The sequence below is a fragment of the Dreissena polymorpha genome, chromosome 3 (assembly GCF_020536995.1).
Source record: "Dreissena polymorpha isolate Duluth1 chromosome 3, UMN_Dpol_1.0, whole genome shotgun sequence".
NCBI lineage: Eukaryota > Metazoa > Mollusca > Bivalvia > Myida > Dreissenidae > Dreissena > Dreissena polymorpha.
Window position 1 is genome coordinate 114897760 of NC_068357.1, and position 25185 is coordinate 114922944.

Below are 25185 nucleotides of genomic sequence, written 5' to 3' on the forward strand. Positions count from 1 at the left end.
TGACCAAGCAGCCAGATGCGACGTTTAGAGGCTGTGCCGGATACGATGATGCCACTTGATCTCCAGAATGCGCTTAAGGCATCGCATGTGAAAGGTGATAATGCGGCGTTCATGTCGATTGAAAGTCGCCAAGGTTTCGCTACCATACAGCAGCGTGCTGTGGACACACGCCTGGGAATGTGTAGATTGTTTATAAACATAATCATTATCATATGTTCAATAATATGCTAAAGACATTGTTCCAAGATTATAATAAGTTACACCAGGTTTTATTATACGCCCAGCATAGTCTTTAACATTTTATTGCAATCTTTTGTATCCAATGTGAATGGTGGTATAAGAAAATTACTTCACAATTCTGTAACGTTTTGCCGAAACCACTGACGTATCAGTTTCAGTTGCGAGCATATTTATATACATTGCTCGTTCACTTGCTTGACTTGTTCACTTCAAACGTCAAGGTTATATTTATAAGAGGAAATAACATCACAGACTTTAGCTGGCACAATAACAAATTCGAAACACTTAACGTCGGTTTACGTACTTTTTTACTACTGAAACACATTTTTAACTTGTAAATGGTTTTATTACACAATATGACACGAAACTGATCAACTCATCTTAATACATTATCATATGCAGCTGTAAATAGTTATCATGACAATTATATGTTTTTCTTTTGTTTTGCTGCGTATCACTTTTTATGATGAAAAGATTACACAGAAGCGAATCTATCATCCACTACGCAGTATGTCGGTATTTTTTAATGGTCATGGTGGTATTTTACTTATTTCCTTTGCAGGGATCGTTTGTTGCCATCTCAGTTGTATGTCTGCTGATGGCGGCAGTCATCATCTCCCTCAACGGTCTTGTCATCATTATCTTAGCCCGACAGAAAGGCAACAACAGGCTTCACTTTTTCATATTCCATCTTGCCATTGCTGGTAAGAACATTTGACATGCGCGCATGTGCTCAGTATATTTATCAAATCACCGTTATCAAATCTGTCTTTTTTTTACTGAATAAGGAACATTTTCACAAAATTCACATCATATTTGAATACCTATGAATGCTTAATAAATAAAATAAAGTGACTCTACTTCGATTTTGTTTTTAAATGGTTTTAGCACTTTTAAATCACGATGGATCGAAAAATGTACTGTTGACGTATATTCTCAAATGCAGAATAGTTACAAGCTTACAAAAATCAAACGGATCATATTTTTGTGGTAAAATATTAAAATAATTGTAAGGTATTTAGCAAAAATACATTAGCAACCAGCTAAAGTGTTTTAATGGAAGATATTTCTTAAGTGTTATGTTATGGCACCGGTGTACAACATTTGAAATCAAATATTTAATTTAACGTTATAGGAATGCTCAAATTTCAGATCTTTGTGTCGGCTTAGTAAGCGTTCTTGGTGAAGGGGTGTTCTACGGTATTCTGAGAGGAGAGTGGTTCTTGGGTGACGTCATGTGTCGCACCTGGCGCTATTCTACGTTTGTGGTCCTAATTGTGTCAAACAATCTTCTGATTGGAATGAGCGTTGACCGCTATCTGGCTGTACGATATCCGCTTAGGGCAATTACTGGAGGTAGATTATATGGAATAAGCATACCCCACTACAGTTGCTTATGCAAAAATATCAAGTGTTTGTAATGGTAAAAACGTTTCGTAACTGTAGATGACAATTAAAGAATGCTAAATTACAATGTCAGACGCGGTATGATTTTGCAATTTAAATAGCACATAGAACCGTAGTTTATTTTAAAACTGTATTGGATGATATACGTTGATCAATATGGAATGATATTTCACATGAAGTTAGTGTATTTGTAATACTGTTTATGTATGGATTAAACTTTGTCGCACTATTGTTCTTCAACTTGTAAATATTCAGAGTACCGTCCATACAAAGCCATAATTATCGGCTCATGGGTAATGGCCTTTCTGATTCCTGTGTGGACGTTTCCGTACACGGGAGCTGTCCTTTATAAAACAACATACTACTGTGGCGTAGCTATCACAACAGACCTTGGATGGAAGGTGTGTATGCATTATGTTTGATCATAAATCAGTATGAAACCAATTTGTTAAATAGAAAAACATACACATTAGTTAGAATTCACAAGACTCTGACTAAGTGATGCTACATATTACTAATTCATTCATGTCAATACAGATATTTGATGCAAGGTATACATTTTTGTGTTCAATTATTTAGAAAAATAATTTGGCTATATTGAAAAGAGAGCACATAGAACACAATGTCAATTAAAATTATCTAATACATTTGTTGTGATTGATATAAATAAAATAAAAATTCGTATATTCTGTGCTTATTATAATAAATTATTTAAATGGACATAATGAAAACGGTGAACATTACTTTTCTAGAAATTTGCATTAAGGCTACATGGTATTCTGATTTGCAAGAGTTTTGTTATGATACTTGTTAATTAGGTTATAGCTATTCTTTTATAGGAGTGTTTGGTTCTAATGCAATTTCAGCTTTATGTTTGGTTCACACTGCTGCTCGTGTTCTTCATTCCATTCCTCGCTGTCTCCGTCTGCTACATTTGCATCACGGTTGTCGTCTGGAAGCACTGGAGGGAAAGCAGAAATCTCACGGAAATGAACTATATACTAGAAGGTAAACATATGATTGTTGCATCAAACAAAGGAATCAAAGAGTATTGTCTTTAAGATTTTGCATTTTCCTTATTTGCCTTACTTGAATCACTATTTTTTAGCTCTCAATACCACTTTTTCATATTTTTGGATCTTGAGACAATGACGTATATGCACTACGTTAAATGTTTTAAATAACAAACATATTTATTTAACAACATTTCATGTAGTTTTGGTTAAGAATCAGGAAGCTTATAAAAAATAATAACTCTCACGACTAGTACATGTGAATCGTTTTGGGGTTTGTTTAATTGTATTGCGAGCTTTATTGTACATTTGATATGCTCATTTTTTATAAAACGGATAAATAAGTATCACAATCGCCTGACATAAGATATATTTTTTACGAACAATGCGTTAAACTTACATTTTAAGTCAGAATGACATCTCGTTGTGTTTTATTTCAGATTCAAATTGCAAGCCTTGTCATGAAACCAAAAACAGTGGTTTACTACCAAAAGCAAGAATCAAAACAATAAAGATGACATTGATAATATGCTTTGGTAAGATTGTTTTCGTTGTTTAAAAAAATATTGCAATTGTTATTTTTCCTTGATAAAGTAGATACTATATTGCAAATAGTACCAGTTAATTATGCAATTGATTCAAATATAATATTAAAATTACATAACATTGGTGAATGCCATTATAATTATTATGCTATTGTTTAACGACATATATAACGACATTATTAAAACGATAAGGTACATAGTATCTAAAAAATGTAACTGTTCTTATAGAAAGTTGCATAAAATCAACATATGAGGGAATATTTATTGTGGCGGAAAATTCTGTTTGCCGGGGTCGGATGGGCATGCCGACTTATTTTAAAACATATATCTCCCTTAAAGCTAATCTTAACGACATTGACTGAAAACATTTGCTCGGATTGATTCTGCGTTACTTGTAACATTAGCGTTTTCTTTCGGGTAAATGCTTACTTATTATAAAACATATATCTCTTAAGGCTAACCTTAAAGACAAAGACTTAACACGCACGAATGGACTCTGCGCTACTGTGTTCCATCAGCGGGTCCTTTCGGGTTTGTCAAAGAAATTTTAGCCTTAAGTTTATAACAAAGTAGCAATACCGTAGGGCAAAAACTTTGTTTGAAGGTCCGTTTTTAAATGTGTAACCGTTGGTCCGAGTTATAGTGTGTAAAAAATGTGAAATCGCTGGTGAAGCGATAGTTAAAAAGTGTTAAAAAGTATGAAATCGCTGGTGTAGCGATAAATAGTATTATGGACCGAGTTTAAAAGTGTGTAAATGTCGGACCTTAAAAGTGTGAAATCGCTGCTGGAGCGATTAGTGGTATTGTTGTGTTAGTCCGAGTTATATGTGTTTTAAAAGTGTGAAATCGCTGGTGGAGCGATTCGTGGTATAATTGTCCGAATTTAAAATGTCTAATCGCTGTCCGAGTTATAAAGTGTGTAAATGTCGGACTCCAAAAAGTGTTAAATCGCTGGTGGACGATTAAGTGGTCTCGTGTGTTAAAGTGTATGTCAAGCGATTGGTAGAACTACGTTTAGACCAGTCAAGTGTATGGTTTTCCTAGGTCGTCGCACCTGAAACATTTTTAATTGGGCATCAGTGTTGCAGCTAATGGCGTAACTTTACATTAGTAATTTAACGGGTGCTCATCCACCTCCGGTAGACATAATTTTTCAAGACAATCCGGATCACGTATGACAGCCAACCTTGGTACCGTGGTAACCACTGGCTGTTTTTTTCTGTGCCGCTGCGTTAATATTAACATGTGTATTTAAAAATTGCTACGCTTTCTTTAATTATACATATATATTCAATTTACAAAAATAACGAATGCGTTACCCCTATGTTACATCTATTTCACAAACTGAATTAAAAGTATACCATTTGGCGGCGAAACTTATGTTTTTAATCGGCCGTTGAACACACTTCGTATATCACCGTCATACAATTATTTTTGTAAAGCATGGTTCGTTGACTAATTGAAAAGGGTAATTATAAAACAACGGCATGTTAACAATAGTGTTAACATCATGTATTTTCACAATATAATGAACCGTTTGATATCATGATTAAAACAGTTTCAATTTATTGTATTCCAGTATAGAAAGTTTCCCGAATTAAACATAGGTTTTATGAGACTTATATATTTACTTTCATTACATGAATTGAATTGCCTTTAAAGAGAAAGCTTAATATTTAACAAGTGTAAATAACTGCAATGATCAAAGGTAAAATGACGGGTTTTGAAAAGGCAGCAGTGGGTATAAAATGGTAAAATAAGTGATTGTATAACAGTAATTCTTCCAATTGGAGTAAGTTTTACGTTTTTCGTTTATCCATAACTTCAATTATTTACACAAACTATTCAGAAGTTTCAGGACTTTAAAATTAAAGTTTTGAACTTAATTGTTTTCTGGAAAAAAATGAGAACGAAATTGGCACAAATTGTCTAATGAGCCAAGTGCTGAACTTATGAATAAAAAATACGTTCCCTTGGCATGGTACTCGTAATCATTTTTAATCATACGAAAATCGTTGTAGATTTTAAAGTATGGAATTTGGCAAGATATATACTATAACTTTCCTCAGTTTGCGCAACAATACTGCGCATATTTTATAGTAAACTTATTTCTAAACATTTCAGCGTTCCTTATCTGCTGGTTGCCGGCAACAGTGTTTCACATCCTCGATGTATACCAAATCAACGTGCTCGATGTTCGTTACTATATCGTTCTTCAGCGCTTATATCCCCTAAACAGCGCGTGCAATCCAGTCATATTCCTGTTCTTCAGCAGGGATATTTTACCATGCGGGACACAAAAGTCATCGGTCACGACGAGAGGTTATGAAAGTGTTGACACCACAAACACCACTACATGACTAATAGTGGTGTTACAAAACTTGTTCGGCACGTTAAGTAAATGACAACAAATTGAAACAAGCAAGAGGTCGATGGGTTGTGTAAAGTGAGCTCTCATCATATGAAGACGATTTCGTTACGTTTTGTTTATGGCAGATGTGTTTGTTGCATACATGGGTAAAATGTATTATGCTACATTTAAATGTATTCTAGATATGTATACATATCAAATTTAAAGTCTAATTTGAACAGTTATTTACATAAATATGAAACCCAAGCATGGATCATTGTATTTCATTTCTTTTCACAATTAACGACAGTTGATTTGTCATTGTATATGTAAAGTTAGTAATGTAAATATTCTTGCACAATGTTTTCATCGCAGGGGTTTGGTAACAAGTTAATTTATATATAAATAGATTGTCAAGTATAATTATTACTTAGGTAAATTAACTGCACAATGCATTGTAAATTAATAGACTGCCGAAATGAATGGGTGATTTTTATCAAAATGTATTGAAATATTTCACGCTGGTTATCGATGCTGATGATAGATTTGCAGGAGTTTGAGTTTATCTTGAGTTGTTATGTAATTACTTGCGTCACAATTTGATGAAATAAAATATGTCAGCTTCACAAACAATAAATGTGTTTGCTTTTGAATGACATGTTATATGGGCTCATTATTTGACCATGTTTTTAGACAACTCGCATATTTCTGTATCCTTAAACATTTAATCAAATCCCTAAATTGTTAGGGGTCAGTGTGATTATAATACGCAACGCCGTGTTGCTTAATGCAAATGTTATCCTTATTCAATCATCTCAGAATGGAACAAATACATAATATATATGAAAATCCCTAGATGTTTCGATGTACCAAACAGTAAAATGACGTGATATATTAACATTCATTTCATTTTGTTCTAAAATTAAGTGAACTTTACGGTACATTTGAATGTTTTATATATAAGTTTCGATTTCTTTTACTTTTATTAAATCGCCCCCTTGCTGATTTTGTTTCAACGGTCATTCTCGATTTTAATTTGTTTCTTTGTATATTTTCCAATGTGAAATGCATGGATGTTAGTACTAAACCAGTCATAAGTATACAGGTTTGTTCTCCACATATATCAGTCCAAATATCTAAGAAATAAATTTATTACATCTTCCATGCTTACTTCAATAAAATATGTCATTAATTGAAAGCGAATGTCAGTTAACTATAACCACATGCGTATTAAAGGACAAACAATCTCAGTACAGAGGCTTCCAGTAACTATTTATTGAGTTTGTTCCAATCACTTAAAATATTTGATACAATTCAAGAATTTGGACATAAACAAACATCTTATAAAATATTTAACGAATACATGTATGCTGTAAAAGGCTTTAATTTGAAACTTAAAATCTTCACATTGAGCTCTTAAAAGGCATCGTGCAGTTAAATTTGATGACCATCTATTGACGTCTTACTGGACAATCATCAGAATCGCACAAAGCGAGATCTTGGTAGCCGAATTGCATTTTGTTTGTGGCATCAAAACTCCACCAAAAACGTGGGTACTTTTAAACGGATACATTGATTTACATAGCTGCATAACCATCATTACACAAAAGTATTGTCATCTAAATATTCAAACAAATATATTAACCGACTAAATTAATGCTTATCAAATATTCAGTCCTATTCACATGAAAAATGAATATGACACTCCACCCCTGCACACCACTTATCGATGCAAACAATAATTACAGTCAAGAAATATATTTCATGTTGGTAAAAGGATGTTATATTGGTATACTCGCAAAACAATTAATGTTTCGGTAAGTTCGATATTTCTCGTTCTTTCTTCTTCGCGTGTTGGCGACTTTAACAGCCAAAAATTAAGGGGGGAGGGGGGATCTAGCGCTCATGATGTGTCGTTCTGGCGCTTTGCGGGTTTTAAACGACGCCAAATTGCGTACACGAAAGAACATAAAATAGAAACTCACATAGCCTTTTAAAGTCGCAAACTCATAGGAATGATTTTGCAAAAGTTAGCCACTTGATTGCAAACATTCACTTCATGCTTTACTTAGATTTTACCTTTACTATAGGCCGTTAAAATACAAAAAAAAGTTTCGACAGCTTCCGCTGTTAATCGAGTAGATGTCCTAATGAATAGCATGTTGTATTGTTTAATCTTTATAAATACACGTTTTAAAATTGCGTCATATCTATTTCATATAAATACATAAATGAATGAAGTTACCGACGCTAACCAGCATGTACACTTTTTGTCTTGTGACAGATATGTATTTTGAGCGAAAACATTCCTGTATTTGGCACAACCAAAATAGAAACACATCAACTTATTGTATTATTCTTGCTTTTACAAAAACAAGGCTCTGAAATTAAAACATGTAGGGAAAGCACTTCCATCAAGTAACATCTGCCTGAAATAATGGCTTCTATTTTGTTTTCCTCGTAACAGTTTATCTTCCGTCATTGACGTGTGTTCAGTTTTTACTTGTATACCCACGCTGATATACCAGCTTAAAACCATTTAGGATTGAAATTTGCGAAACAACGTCATTGTAATGCATCTCCTTTTTCAATAAAATCCGTGAAAATATTTTAAATGAATGTATTTAACCATGTGCTAAAAGGCTGAATCCATTTGCTTTTTCCTAATAATTTTTGTGTAATGTTGTATTGCTTCATGATATTGTAATGACGTATGGCACACTGTTGTAGATCGAGTGAAACTTTGTGTTCTTACTTTCTCATTTTCGCTTGTACTAAATTTAAACTGAATTGGATATAATCATAACAATTGAATGTAGTTTTTGAAAGCCCTTCCGTTAAACCTTTAAAAAATAATGTGTTGAGTTAGGAGTCTCTTCGAGAGAGGTTTGAAAACAATTAAGTTCTTTTAAAGTGACGCGCTAACATTCAAACATTTTGTGTTGATGCTATATTTATAAAATATATGTGACAGTATAATAGTATGGATTGCTCAGCAAGGTAAATTGTTCAAATTACTTCAACATAAAAATAAACAAGTATTGGAACAATATGGCTTCCTTTACTTCATGTGGAAAGTGTTTATTTGTTTCGAGCAACTTTCTCAATAATTAGATTATCTTACTTACACTTTAGGTAGAAGTTGTGATACAAAAATGCGATAGGTTCCTGTCTCAGCCATCAAGTCTTTAACGTGACTTTAAGTTTGCTAGAGCATCGACCAAGCCAGTGACGCTTATTTCGAATGCAAGAACTAAACTTGATTATATTTCATGAAGATTTTAGAATGTATACTGAAAGCTTAGTTAAATTGCTTTTTGTTAAGCATATTCAAATATGTATATCCTGTCAGAGGTGTAAGTGTGTTTGCCTTGTCCTTTAAAAACGGATCTTTCTTTTACTGCATTAGCGTGTAATTTTCAAAAAGAAATGCATACTTGAAATTTTCAATAAAGAACGTACGTAAATAATGCACTCCGTACCATGTGTATCATCTTTATTTATCTGATATGAGTGGTATATTACTAATGGTCAACAGCAATTCTATCACATTTGAAGCTGATAGTTATTCCTTTTTCACGCCATCATCAAAACTGTTCGAAGCCGATTGTTTTCCTATTCATTTGGATAGAGCCTAAATATTTTAAGGAATACATTGGACCGATTAACACTACATTGAGATAGACACGCAAGATGAAATCAAATAGCAAGAACGACTGTCAGTTTGTTTAGTAGGTGATTTTAGCCTAGGGGAGGAACGTCTCATCTTGTTTCTCTATTACTAAAAACACCAGAGCAAAGATGTCGGTTATAAAAGTTTCTTGCTTTTGAACAACTAATGATATATTGCAAGAAATTACGTTTTGCAATGCCACAACGCAGCAAAAAGTTACGTAGTATCATGCCAATTAAAGAAATGCACCTGCCATTAAATTGCGAAATTTCAACACTAATAATTTGTTAAGCATATTCTAATATTGTAAGAAACATATCGAAGATAAGCCGACACTCAGATGTCTGAGATATGTGCTATTAATGTAAAAACAAAAGCCTTAATCGAAATTTGTGCATCATAAAACACGAAATCAAAACGTTATTAAACAACTGGCATTAGGTATCAACTTCAAAAAATGTAGATAGACAGGTGCAATCTGTTGCGTATGTGTTTGTTTTTGGCCATGTTTGTTTATATAAAATTTTGTTGCGTCTATGATGATAATAAATCTTATATATATGTTTAAAACACTGATTCACATGCAGTATATCCACTTATCATGTGAAAACACATAGGTCATGAAGATCCCATTAAATTGGAATGTTATTCTACCACAAATTAGTTCTTCTCCGATAAATTGCAGGGCTCATCTCGAGCATCGACGCATTTGACTATGCCATGAGTCTTGGGTGTAGAACCAGTACTTGGTGTCTTTGGGGGATCCAAAACACCGTTGGGATCGAACCCTTGACCCCCCGATCGCTAGGCGGACACCACATCCACTACACCACGGCGAACTTCATTGTAAGTTGACAGTTACCAAGCTGAGGCTGGTATGTGTTTAATAGATAATGGGACACACTTCCATATACAATCAGAATTAATGTTAACATCTAAAACGGTAAAGAAAACAATTTAAATTAATAAATTCCAGATTCATTATTAATTTACATTTGGATGCAAAGTTTATTGTTTGCCACAGGCAGGTGGCTGAGAACCACTTTTTGTGTGATCCAATGGTGTTATTAACAGTTGAAGCATTCGAACAATGTACACTCGTCTCGGGAAGAAAGAAAAACAGTTCAAATATTTATTTGGTATTTTGTGGTGGAAAAAATACAAACGCGGTTCGATATCCGACGAAAAGTAATGTAACCATTATTATATTTGAATTATGGTTGCACTGTCCTAGGAATTAGCTATAATTGCACATTTTTGTTCAAACTTATCAATAGGATAATATATCATTTAAAACAACATTGTATGCAAGTAATATGAAGCAAAATAGATGCCGTAGCATTGAAATCGTATTCATGTTACAGTCCTTCATTTGTGTCGCGTGAATACACTTTTTGCTATATTAATGACACTTATTGTATCAGTTATAATATTAAATAAAATATATCGGAAACAATACTTTGCAGTAGTTTATTTTAAGTTTAACATACTATTTAAGATATGAATAACTTATGGCCGGAAGTGAATTGTAAATTATTAACAGAATAGTTATTAATTCATAACAACAATACATATTATTGTTGTACATAACATAGACTAGAATGCAACACCTTATGCTTGAATGTATTATTTATCATACGACTGTATTCCAGATGTTTTTGGTTGCTTTAAAGGAATAACTTATGAGAAACATTTAAAAAAATGTCCATGACAAAATGTTGCTGTAGTTTTATGTTTCTTTGTTTACGAAAAAAGAATATTAGTGAAAAGCATGCGTACCACAATATCTGCAAACTTTGATTGTTCATCAGGTTGTATGAAAGATTGAATCCTTAGCTCCCGTTAACATACGAAAATACAACAAAACCATGAAACTTAAGCATAAAACAAATAATATGCGATAAAACGAATACGAACAATGACATATCATTGATCTAATTATTCGAGTATGTAATATGTGTTTTTATATGGATCGCATGGAAATAGCAAATTTTATTTCCTGAGAATTTTGTATCTAGATTAAGATAATTTACCCACTCCAATTAGATGGAGATTTTATGTAATGCACTTGGGATATTCCAATGTTAGACACTCTTGATTTGAGCCTCACTGATTAATAAAATTTCTCAATGTTGTTTTCCTTGGGGTAAAATATCTAGATTGAGCGTAACATAAAGGATTAACTAACCAATTTTATTCTTCATTAGACTATTGGTATTCAATGCAATGCGCATGTTATAAAACGAAAAACGTATACAATTATTACTATTAGTCATGATATTCTAATACTTTTTTATTCTAAAAAAGTTTTGTTAATAAAAGATGTATTTTTTATTTTTTTTAAATTAATAATTGATGGAATTCGACAGCGAATGCGTAGGATTATTAAAATACAGGTCTGACGTGTATTAATCCAATTAAGTGGCATTGAAGGTATTGTTCATAAAGGTTATCTAGTCAAGTTGGGCTTGCAACAGCTACTTTAATTGGTTTATCCTTTTTTACAAAAAAGACATTAAAGAAGCGCGTGTTTTTTTTTGGTAAATAATATTTTCATTGCAAGAGTGAAGACGGAGAAACGTACTTTATAACACTGTTTTTTATAGATTGACTTTATTTTACGACATTATTTGCAAAATATTCTTTGATTTTGAGTACTTATGTTACTTTATAAAAAAGTGTTATTTTATAGCATTAGCCTAATTTCAACGATATATGTGGCATAGTAACATAGATTTAATGAAAAACAAAATGCTCGCTTTAATTTTTCGTGGCACAATGGATTCCATTTTAATTCCCGTAATGATAACAACTCATACGACAAACGATCACTAACTTGGTATATGAACATGTGTAAAATATATTGTCCCGCAAAACACAAAAAGAGCATTTTGTATATTGTTAAATCTTTGTTACCAGACCAGATATAGAGTTAAAAATATTGCTATTACTATAAGGAACATTAAATGTTTATGGGTTTACTTTATTTTTCGAAAACTTGTTCGAAGTTTTCGATGACTTCGTGGGTTTATGGGCTTTCAAGTAATAGAACATGAAAAATATGACTTGAAACATTTCAATTAATTAAAATTTTAAATTTACTTGACCTTAATTTTGTTTATAACTTAAATATGATCAGTTTTATTTAATAATATAATTCATTGACTTTGATATTGAAAGCATAAGATAAGTTATTAATGAAGGACTTATGAAATGCCTTTGTGTGATTGCTTGATTTGTGTAGCTTCTTTCTTCAGCATTTTAATTTTAAATAGTGACAAATAAATACAAATTTAAAAGCATATTTTTAAATATTTTTGTTTATTTTACATGGAATTGTATGTATGCATTGTTCAGCAGTCCTTTTATTATCGAAAAGGTCGCCTATATGGCAGTGTGCCATAACCCAGAAGCAGACACTTGTGTTTCCCATGGATAGATTTTCCTAATAATAAAGGGGCTGATCCAGATTACCTTTAGAATTAAAAAAATCCAAAAATAATTTCCAATATTATTTAATTCAATATTTTTATTTAATATTATTTTAAGGTTATGCTTTTATAAGGAATAAGTTTGCTACAATCGACATGTACATTTTCTATAATTAACCAAATAAAATTTCCAAACTGGGCTGTGTGCATTTCATGTTCGTTTCAGAGATTGAATAGAGGCTTCAATCGTATCGTGTTAAGACCAACACATTAATATTCGTTCGTTTAAATACATGCTTATAGATTGCAATGCCTATGCCATAGCGGATTTTAAAGCATGCAGCGTTTCATTTAAATATTGTTATATTCCTATCAATTGCATTATCATGTGCAAATAGTGTACGTGTATATTCTACTTCCCTTATATCTATGAGTTTAACATTTATTTTAAGAAATTATATTAACGTAAAAATAATAAACATGTTACGAGTAAGAGCCCATGGGTAAGTCTTGAAGGTAGGGATATTGATTTATAGCTGATTTTGATACCTTTTAAAGAATATAACGTTTTGTCAAGCCCAAGTAAAATAAAGTTATTTCTGCACCAAAGACAAAGATAACGATACGAACAGTTTCTCAAAGTCGATAAAAAGCTGCTGACCTGGAATCGTATTATGTTTGCAATAACACGTGAAACTATTTCATAAACGGTATTTAAAACAGAAATTTGTATCCATTTATTGTGAAAAGCCTTGATTTGTCGTCCCATGGGATACATGTCATGATTTCTTGAGTTTGAGTTATGGTTAAGGTCTCTTGGCAAAATACTCATTAAGAGATCTTAAAACAAAGTACCAATTGTATGCCAATCTTTTAAAATCTTATTTGATAAAATTCAGCAATAAAAAAGAACTTGTATTTTGTTGTTAGACGTGTTTTGTTACACGAGATACTTAGATTTGTCACTTATTTTACATAATATGGTTCAACGTGTTCCTGTATCGGTAAGGGCATCGCTTAAACAAATCAAATACAATTTTATTTGGGACAGAATTGTGACTAAATATTTGAAGTGTTTGTTAATATTATTTGCAGTTTCTCTAGATTGTCATATCGCATAGCTTAGAGCAAGTTAACAATCCTGTTCAGCGTGGATTACATTCTACATGTTTTCTGTAAAATGTGTTTTTTTGCAAACATTAAATTTTACACTTAATGTTTTTCAAAAAAAAAAATCCATTATACATTTATGAAACCTTTTCCTTATATTATAGTTAAACTTTGTTTCCAATATACCACCTTAATAACACAAATTTTAAGATTAATATTGTCAATCAATATATGGTTTGATCAATAAAATGTGTATTTGCAAATTTATAAGTTCCGTTCAATGGTCAAATCGATAAACTTAAACAACTTGGAAAGCAATTTAAAGCCAAACCGATGTATATGCGTCAATTGGTTAATTTCGATGTGTTGTCTTTCACTTACTGTATCATACAGTCAATGAAGTCCTGCGTGCTGCTTTTACACCCTGAATGACATGCTGATGAATACCTGAATTCTGCTTAAACTTTTATTTTCACACTGGTCACGCATCACATCAAGTTATCAGCATACCAATTGTAATGGATACATTCACAATAATAATTACTAAGAGCGTGAGGAAGAGACAAAACGGATAGTCAATATATAATTTGAACTGATTGGGAGCAGACATTTGCTTCCAAGGACTATGTGTATCGTCACATTAATCGAGATTTTGATAATAAAAAAAAAAAAGACACGACTTATGAGTTCATTTTAGTGGGCGGTGATGTAATGAATATTGCAGTTTTCTTAATAATGAATGATCATAAATATTAATAAATAAAATAACATTTAATGCATCATTAATTGCATCATTAATTGCCATTCAGACTCAAATAAACTTCATCGGAGTTTAATTGTCAATGATAAAATATTGCAATATACGTAGAGCAATACATTAATTCATTTATTAAAATAACAAGAATAACAGTTGCAGATACACGTGCACATTTTTATAACGCTGCAAAACAGCATATTTATGTCAGATCAAGTTGTATGAGTATTTATTAATTTTACGGTTCAGATTTCTTATTTCGGCCAATTTTGTAAAAAAAAAATATAAATATAAAATAGAGTTGGGCAAGTTTATTTCATACATATTATGTCTTCATGAGTATACAAGATTTAAATACGTACACAATATATCATTCATGTGATGTGGCTTGCAAAAACAAACACATAACGTGACATTGTACAATGAATACAAATACAAGAGAAAAGTGAACTAAAATGGGAGCTTACAGAGCACGGTGAATGCGTCAAGTTGTTTAAATAATAAATTACTATTCTCTACATGATTATTACAAATTAATATTAATCAACACATATACTATTAATATAATACCACATAAATGTGTTAAAGGGATCTTTTCACGCTTTGGTAAATTGACAAAATTGAAAAAAGTTGTTTCAGATTCGTAAGTTTTCGTTTTAGTTATGATATTTGTGAGGAAACAGTAATACTGAACATTAACCATGCTCTAATATAGCCATTATATGCATCTTTTGACGATTTTAAAACCTAAAAATTATAAAGCGTTGCAACGCGAAACGATTGAATAATTTGGAGAGTTCTGTTTTTATCGTTAAATTTTGTGAAACTACGAAGATTGCTTATATAAGGTATAAAATACGTCAACCATGTGTACTAGGCGGAATAGCTCAGTAGGTTAAAGCGTTTTTACTTCAGGACTCAGGCAGGACTCCAGGGGTCACTGGTTCGAAACCTGCTTCGGGCAATGTTCTTTTCCTCTTTTTATTTTTTTTCTTGATTTTTTACTGGAGCTTTTACGATCCAATGTTTACATTTATCAATATAAAGCATTTAATGAATAAGTTAAAAAAATGACAAAATCTGTGAAAAGGCCCCTTTAAATGTAAAACAAAAACTCGGCATCTATATGCTATAATTAATCGGTTCAACATCTACTATTACACAGAGGCGATTTTGTTAAGGAATAATTTTTCATCTGGTGCACTTTTAATTACATTCACACTCCGCCAGAAGTCATCAGGGACACCAGCCAGCGTGTGATCATGCGTGTAGTGCGTAATTATTCATACAAAGTCATGATCATTACGCCGTATCTGATACCGACATCGATGTATTCATTACTCTCATCGCGTAACATTCTCGGAATGGCTACATCACGTGGCAGTTATCAGGAAACAGTGTCACCGCGATTGATGTACTTCTTATTTAAGATTTCAAAATAATTTTTATTTAGACTAAACACAGCTTTCTTTGAACCAGATTAGTAATCTCTAATTGACATCCCTAACGCAGATACCCCTTCCGCTTCAATGATCGGGAGCTTCCTGCAATAAAATAGGGGCATAGCTGCTATTAGGCACAGCAGGCCCGGGCCTATATATTTTTTTGAAACATGAAAATTACTAAAATATGCTTCAACTTCGAAAAACGCATTCAAATGTTGACCCTGAGGGGTCAGGTGTTAAAAATCTGCATTTCATATTGACATTATCGTCAGACAATGGATTCTGGTCGTGTAACTGTTCAAAGGACATACCTTCTAATTATAAACTCTACTTCTTTCTATGTGACTAGATTCTATTTCGCTTCTTTTCACGTTACTTGCTGTTACAAGTTTACATAGATCTACATGTAGATCTACTTGTCTCACTGTCAACATTACAGTAAGTTGTAATAGATTATCGTTGGATTTTAAAGAAACATTCCGAATGATGTTTATGACCGCGGAAATTTAAAATGAAGCACTTGCCCCCTTATCCCGATCCATTGACTGAATACGGTGCTGTAATAGACATGCAAAGAGTATTATTGGAAAGAAGTCCCATGGGTTGAGTTGTGAATAAGTTGAATGTAACGATTGTAAATTTTTCTCTGTTCCATATTGTTTTAAAATGTATTTCTTTGGTATATAAATAACAAGTAAATTATCAAAGAAAAACAGGTTAACAGGTATTTTCTTATCTTATTATTTGTCTAGATATGCTTTAAATCTCACCAAAGCCGTTATAGAATTTAAAAAAAATTCTGGGGGAGGCCCCACATACCCCCCTTTTACGTTTCATAACCGGGCCTACAGTTAAAAAAATGCGAGCTACGCCCCTGTAAAAGTATTTATGTTAAATGTAACTTCGCACAAATTAGCCATTTCTAACATGTATTTATACAACTTAAAAAGTATTTTGTATCTTTAAACACATACTCAGTTAAATATCCAGTAGGGATAAAGATATACATTTTCAGAATAAAAAACACATTTATTTATTTTGGCGCAATTGTTTAAACACATATACAATGACTTTTCTGATTGTTAAATTTTCTGCCATATGTTATCTATGCTTATTACTTACTATTATTATTAGCATGATAATCGACATGGTATGCATAAAATAATCAAATTTTTAACTTAGTTTATTTCCATTAATAAAAACGGTATGACAGCCACACTGTTCGTGTTGCATTAATATTTTCAAAAAAGAAGAGTTATTTTCCAAACAACTTCAATGGTATTACGTTAAATAGTATGCATCCTACATATTTCTATTTGAACACTCTCTCTTCTTACGACATATCGATATGTGTATTATTTTATTGTTTAAACTGGACAAGTCGTAATACATACGGAATTATACGCTAGTCAATTGTTCCAAAAGTTTGTATCACTCGAGTGGCTTGTGTGATGACGTATCACACGAGAGGCGGAGCCTCGAGTGTGATGCGAAATAGCACAAGCCACGAGAGTGATACAAACTCTTAGAACAAATGACTAGCGCAATATTCCATTTATTATATACAACAACTAACGAAAACAGTTAACAATTGTATTTTTTCTTTAACAAAACTGACAAAACAATGACAAAAACGGGTCGCCATAGTTTATTTAAGACGCGTATGAATGCAGTGTATGTAAATTAACGTGTAAACATTTTGAATTCGTTCGATGTTTTTAACAAATAGTTGACTGTTAAAAAACACCACGTCCGACATGTCCTTAAATTCCATAGAGTTTAGATAAAACTAATGTGTTCCGTCACAGAAATGACGCCACACGATGAACTACGTAATATATTTCGTAATATAAAATATTTATTTTTCGGTGCGCGTAATGTGATTCATTAAATTGGTCGAAGTAGTCCGGCTAGTAAGGTAATACGGAATTGGAAACAGCGAGAAGCGTAATACGGGATTTTTTTTATTTCAACGATTGATACAACCTGTATTTTGTTAAAAGCATTAAACAGGTATATAATAAATTTCTGTTCCATTCTGTTCTGTATTGTTGTGTGAATGTGTCTTGAATGTGTGGCGTGTTTGCAAGTTTTTATACAAGTCAGTTCAATAATGAATTTTAAATTTTAACAAACAAAGTACATTCTTATTAGATATTTTGTTAAAATAGCGGATCGGAACAAACAATTACCTCATCCCTTTGAGAGTGTTATTGTATCTTTCATTTTTTTTCATATCGTTCAATGCGCACCAATTATACATGTATATGTATAAGTTCGGGCTGGCAATGCTTTATAATCAGAAGATCATCGGTCCTATATTAAAGAACAAAATGTATTTGTTTTCATCAATGTGAAATTCTTCATCTACTGCATGTAAATGACATTGTATAATACAAACTTCAATATGAACTTTTCAGTTGTGCAAGTATCGATACTATAATTACATAAATATTAATTAAGAATTAAAACTCAGCAGTTATGAATTTTATAAACAATGGTCTTGTTTTCCTGCGCAATTCGATTACAAAATAAATGTATTGTATACACATTAAAATGACTATACGATTTAAAAGTGTGCACCAATTATTTTTTTCAGCAATACTTAATAAGGACTAGAAAAACATTAACACGAAACATTTATAACATATCTGAACTGAACTTCTTAACCAGATCTAGTCTAGACAAGTCATTTATGATATGATATGATCTGTAAGTGTGTTATCTAATGAACACTAGTGAGAAACTCCAATATCTAGATTGCAGCAATATCCGTCTTGTGAAAAAGAGATTTGATTATTCCAGTTTGATTAGCCAATTTTAAACAATTATGATGTGGCAAAATCCGAGCAATAAAACATATCGGATTTGTCTACAAGTTCTAAAAGTTGCGTAAATCAGAAAGTATGTTAAGTGACACGTTAAATTGCTATATTCTAATAGTATTTTTTGAACGAATGTTATCATTGTGAAATTGAATTTATTTTTGTAATGTATTCAGTATTGCCTAAATTGTAAACGCCAATGTAATTCGCTTCTTTAAATTAACATTTGTTTTTAAAATCATCGAATATTTCAAGAAGTATTTCGTAAAAAAAGTTAACTGAATCGTTACTTTTCAGAGCTCTTATAGTTCGCCATAGGAAATATACAATTCTGTTCGACCATGTTGGCCTTATAATATAAATCCTTCTTAGTTTTTACAGATGTATTAATGTATGTAATGTCTCATATGTTGGATTCAAAACACTTGTTTTTCTAAAAATAAAATCAGTTCAGTGAATGATGGGTTATTAATGTAAATATTACCTAAGATATGTTACACTGTCGTCAACTTTATTTAACGTTAGATGTAAAAATCTTTTGTTTTAAGATAATTTATTTGCCAAACACAAACGATTTGTGCAAATGTATATTTTCCATGAGTTCTTACCGGAACAGCGTAAATAACGATTTACGCAAGTTTAGCGACTTTCATGACGCAATAATAAATCGATGTTTACAGAACGAGGCTCGCGATATGCATTTCTAAATGTTTGTAGTTGTGAATCATGCATGAATCTATAAACATTTATGTGATCTTTAGAAAAGAATTACATTGAAAACTTCATAAACACAATGCATTAACAAAAAATAAAACTATAATGAGGATTCTTAAATTAATGAAGTTATGAAAAACAATTCTATTTAGTCTAGTGATCTTTCAGTGAGGATGGTTTTACCGCTTTTTGGTCAGATTATGTAAAGTTTGGTCCCTGTTTTATGATGGCATTAATACTACTGGTATGTACACATCAACGATCCATTATTTTCATTGATAATTAAAACACGTTTGTTAGTGTTTGTGCATGTGTGAGGGGCATAGACAATTCTAAGAAATGTGCATTTATTCTTGTAATTGTGAGTATTCATCAATAACACGTTATTTTCACGGCTTTAAATACTTTGTTCGAATGTCGCTAACAAGGCAATTGAAACGTCGTCATGGCGTCCGTCAAGCGACCGGGAGGTAACGGGTTCAATCCTCACTGAAGGAGCGTTCTTAAGGTGTCCCCAGAGTACTGGTTCTACCCATGAAACGAAATCAAGCGCATGTAATCGAGCTCAAATATATGGGTTAATACTTAAGGTAACTGATGGAAATTGTTTACTCATTGATATTATAACATGAGAGTAAAAAAACACAAAAGACCAAACCCTTGTTAAATCAAAGCGCTCAAGGCACTGCAGTTGTTCGCTCTTTGAATGTATTTATATTGCTTACAGTCACAAGACATGAAGTTCGACTTTTTAATGTAGGCCAATCGAATGGCTACAAGAAATTCGAACACCAATTTAATTTCTTTTTATTGTCTACAGTTGTCAGATATTTAAAAAACATCAATGAGGAAAGTGATATTGATTAAAGGACCTTTTCACAGATTACGGCATGTATTGTCACTAAATGCTTAATTTTTACAAATTTAAACATTGAATCTAAAAAACTCAGGTTAAAAAACAAGAATACAATTAAAGAAATACAAAATGATAAATCTCAAATTGCATCTGGAGAAACAGCCTAACGCTAAGACATTTTGGGCATCCGTGCTCAAACAATAAGTGATTTATTGTAAACATCATATAAGCAATTCTCGAAGTGAAACACAAAATAACGACAACAACAAAACTCTCCAAATTATCCAATCGTTTTGCGTTGCAACGCTTTATAATGTTAGGTTTGATAAAGGTTTGATGATGATTCCCGACAGGGTTTTCAATGAACTGTATGAATAACCGTTTTATATTACGTAAATGGTAAAACTTTATTTGTTAAAGTGACAGTCAACGCTGAGGTCTTCACGAATTAATTATGTCCAGACTTGATCCCGTGACCTTTTAGGTCACAATTTAATTTTGAGCCAAAGTAGGTAAAATTATCCTCGGCTGCCAGGGTGTTCGCCAAAGAAATATTTTTTTATCTAAATAGACCATTGCACGGTGGCCAATAATATCTTAATTGCACTGGTAGCCATTTTGAAGACAATACATGTCTGGTTACCATTAAAATGACAAGGTTACTCCTCCATGGGGTGCTGACAATTAACAAATACCTTCTTCCCGTTTTGCGCGCACTTCGCCGCCTTTATGACCTCTCTTGAAGTCACCAGCCGTCGACCTGAACACCAGAAATGTTTCCCCAGCACGCTTAATTTACTGTGAACCTGCGTCCTGAGACACTTCCATTATTTCATAGGGCCACCACGTTAAAACTCCGGTCTTCATCTCTTCCCAAGCTCCACCATCTCCGTCATCTACGGTACCATATCCATAACCAAGCATCTCCTGTTCCTCTTCCGGAGATTTAGGGATACCACTATCCACCTGCGGATAATTACCATTCCACTTATCTATCGTTTCAAGTTTCGGGAGTCGGCGAAGTCAGCGGGAGAGGAATTTCGGCTCGAGGGTTGACGGTATTAGCTAGAATAACAGAGGCGCCCGTAGAAGTTTCCTAATCCAACCCTCCTCAGATAATGTAGTAAAACCACTATCCATCAACCGACGATTACCATTCCACTTGGCGATTCTTCAGAGAAGTCTTCAAGAAAAAATCGGGTGTCTCTTCATCCGGTCGCTTTATTTTTCCTGTAAATGAAGCTGAATATTGCAAAAATTTCTTTAGAAACGTCACAATCTAACATTTCGTAAAACATAACGAACAATTTGAACAGCTGTTATATCTGATAATCTTCAATACTGCGAACATAGCTAGAATATTGAGAGCATTGAAATTCAGATAGGACAGTTCCATATTATGTCTATACTTTTTTGGACATGTTTTCAATTCGTGATTACAACATGGCTGAAACGTATTTAGATTTAAAAAAAGTTTTGAAATATGATTTCAATTGTGTCGTGAATTTCGCTGACTGAATTGAAATTTAATGTTTAATCGCATAACAATACGGTTTCTGGAGACAATTTTTGACATATCAATTCGAGCGATTGCCATAAAATCTTAATGTTTGTTCAATAAAACACGTGTTCAAAAATAATTGCTCTCTCAGGAAAAAAAGTCCAGAAAACAGTTTTAACATGGTTTTGACAAAAAAAAGTTATGTTTAGTGATTAATGTTTTAATTATTGATATCGTTCATGACTTATAGCGGTTGAGTTCATGCAGTTTATCCACCGTAATATGTTATTCTCACAATCTAAAATATGATTAGAAGCAATATACAGGCTTGCACAACACACAAAGGGGAGTTCTCGTTGGTTGACAATAACAATGTTGTGATTGTTGAAGACAACAAATATTCGATCCCAAAATACATTTTATTGCATAATATTCCCTTAGTTTAGTTTTTTATACTTTCCTTCCACTCTTCTTGTCATCTGGTTACAGGCACACACGCCTTTATAATGTGATACAAACGAATGACCGTACTGACAATATATAAACGCGTACATTCATGATAATTTTACTGATTGTACGGTTTCATCAAAATGATTTACACCTCGTGTTTGAGCCTTGCTGTCGACAGGTTTCGAATTTAGTGGTCATACCAGGATATAAATTAACGTTGTTACCAAGATAATAGATTAGAATTTTTCCCATAGGCTTAAATGATTAAACAGGTATACGACTTACAACGTCTGATTATATGCGTAATCTGGTATCAGAATTTCCATCGCGTTAACAGTAAGTCATACGATAGCAAGATTGTTCACAAACGATCGTAAGGTTATCATAAAACGCTCGCATGCGTTTTGGATAAATCATCTCACATATTGATAAACAAATTAAACATTAGTCAGTGTTGACTTTTATAACATGAGTTCATTTCTGATTGATGTCAAAAGGGTCAATCTTTGACAATGAACACAATATAACTTTGTTAATGTGTCTAAGCGCTAAAGTAAATTAAGTTAAGAACTGTGTTGCTGTAAAAATATGAAAAACCCACTTGACACTTAAAGTGGACATTATTTGAACGAATATGAAAAACCCACTTGACACTTAAAGTGGACATTATTTGAACGATTATAAATCTTATGTCAAATAATCATGATTTTGAATTTTGTATATGATGGTTGCACATTTTGCAAATTAGCATCAAATCACTTGATTTAAAGTCATCATAACATTCTATTGTTGCAAGTTAGGCATATTTTTCAGACATAAAAAGGTCTTGAATCGTTAAACTTTCCTTAATAGAGAGTTTTTTCGTAGCTTAAATTTTCGGAGCAACATACCGCTTTCTATACCACACGAGGTTTCAAAACGTGAAATTTGAAAGACAATGCAACTACTTTCTATGACAACACACGTATGCATGCAACATTCATTTAACTAAGCGCCCTGAACTAAAACTATATCCCTGAGAATGTTGTTTTTCATCGTATAAGTTAGCTGTGACCGCTTACTGTATATTATATACTTAAACAATTTGAAAACTTTGCCTTAAGACCACTAAGAACTAAAAGGATACAATTTTTATAAAAAGTTTAATAGTTTTGATTTTGAATGCTGTTAAATTGTATTCATTTTCGGGAGTGTTGTTTGTTGTTGTATTTTTTGCTGTTTACTGATAACTCCGGTGTGGACTAATAATAAACGTCGCTTTTACATTTTCATTTACAGGCAAATGTTAAAGTTTATTTTTTTTAATCCAGAGACTTCAATATGTTATTGATCCGATATAAATATATATCAAAACATTTTAAATAAAGTCATAATTGAAACCGCGATTTGAGTACGACATTAACTCACTGATCGAAGGCCATTCCGATGTTTGCAATTTTGTTTTCGTTACATAGAAAGTGACGTCCTTGTCATCGGTAATTTTCACTTTGTACATAGTCGTCGTTAGTTGTTTATGTGCGCTTGTTCTTCAGATTTGTATTATTGATATTGCCTTTTTATTCCAGCTGTCAAACTTAAATATAGTTGCATCCCTGGTCCCTCAAGGCTGAACAACAACGTTGTTCTAAAGACAGATGAAACTATCGAGTCATGTTCATTATGTGTTTTAAATATTAAAATATTTTATCACATTTTAGATGTTAACATATAAAAAAACATTAAACAGCAATTTCTTTATTTAATTCTGGAAAAGCATACGATGTAAATACCCCCACTTCACGTTATTTTCAAAACTGAACTCGTAAAACAATGTATTTACACAATTGATCACTAGATGCAATTATTTTAAATATTCAATAAACACAAGTGCTTGTTTGAAATATAGCCATTATAGGCAAGTCATTTTCCCATCTTAATTTTTTAGTGAGATAATTAATATTTGTTATCTATAAGACATTCATATATTCATTGTTATCTCTCTTTCAACGTCGTTGAGACCCAACTATGTCTGAAGGGAGTTGCATTCTCAATACTGTGATGAATTGTTTAATGCAAAGCATTTTTTTTAGTTTTCAAAAGAATTGTGACACCTGAAGGGTTTCGCGGAATGGAATCAGTGGGAGAGAGATCAAATTAATTTGAAAAATGATTTTTTTCTGTGCACTTGATGAAACCTAATTTTAACTGGTCCTTTCCTCGGACGCAATTCAAAACTTGCTGAAAAATCTGAACCAGCTCATTATGCAAAAGAAGTAAATGATGACGTTTCCAAAATCGCAAAAAATGCGTTTGTCCATGCCGATTAACGATGCTTATTTTTTAGTCATTACTTTTGAATAAATTAATATATGCGTAGATCAGTAGTCACAAGATAACCGGTTAACTGGTCGTTTTGGTAGATTGATCGGTTTACAGGTTAACCACTTGCATCATCATTTAATTGCCTTAAAGTTGCGCGCTACGGTACGTTAACAAACATGCGCGTAATTGACAACCCGATGGCACCCCGTTGACATGGTGGTGTGAAAATACAGCGTTTCCCAACAATTGCGCACGTGATTCGGAAGATTTTGTCCGTGCCATTAACGTTCGTGCCATCGGAGTGAGTGTTCGCGAAAACAGGTCGTCTTGTTACCAAGGCTCGCAACGCGCTACACACAGCCACAAGCAAGTGGAAGGTCATTTTCTTGACCAATGAACACTGTTGTTTTTTACATTTTCTGCATATACATGTATGTTTGCTGATTTGTTTGTACTGTGGGGCAGTATTGTACTAGTTTAAATAATTGTTTTAAAATCATTTTTATTTAATGTTTAGTCAAGTTAAAAAATCAAAACGGAATGAACAAAGAAAAACAACATTTTGTGAGC

General features: G+C 32.5%; 1 protein-coding gene across 1 annotated transcript; it reads left to right on the forward strand.

Annotated features, from left to right (window-relative positions):
- Positions 1-15: 15 nt before the first annotated feature.
- LOC127872511 (gonadotropin-releasing hormone receptor-like) lies at positions 16-21419 on the forward strand. The gene is made up of 5 exons (XM_052415836.1): positions 16-159; positions 803-944; positions 1393-1596; positions 2514-2655; positions 21242-21419. The coding sequence occupies exons 1-5, from the start codon at positions 16-18 to the stop codon at positions 21417-21419; spliced, it is 810 nt and encodes a 269-aa protein (XP_052271796.1).
- The last annotated feature ends 3766 nt before the right edge of the window (positions 21420-25185 follow it).

Excerpts from the sequence above, each read along its gene's own strand:
- LOC127872511 (XM_052415836.1), top strand. The coding sequence starts at position 16 with ATGCGACGTTTAGAGGCTGTGCCGGATACGATGATGCCACTTGATCTC. Across the intron at positions 160-802 it reads CTACCATACAGCAGCGTGCT|GGATCGTTTGTTGCCATCTC; the intron begins GTGGACACACGC and ends TTTCCTTTGCAG. Across the intron at positions 945-1,392 it reads ATTCCATCTTGCCATTGCTG|ATCTTTGTGTCGGCTTAGTA; the intron begins GTAAGAACATTT and ends CTCAAATTTCAG.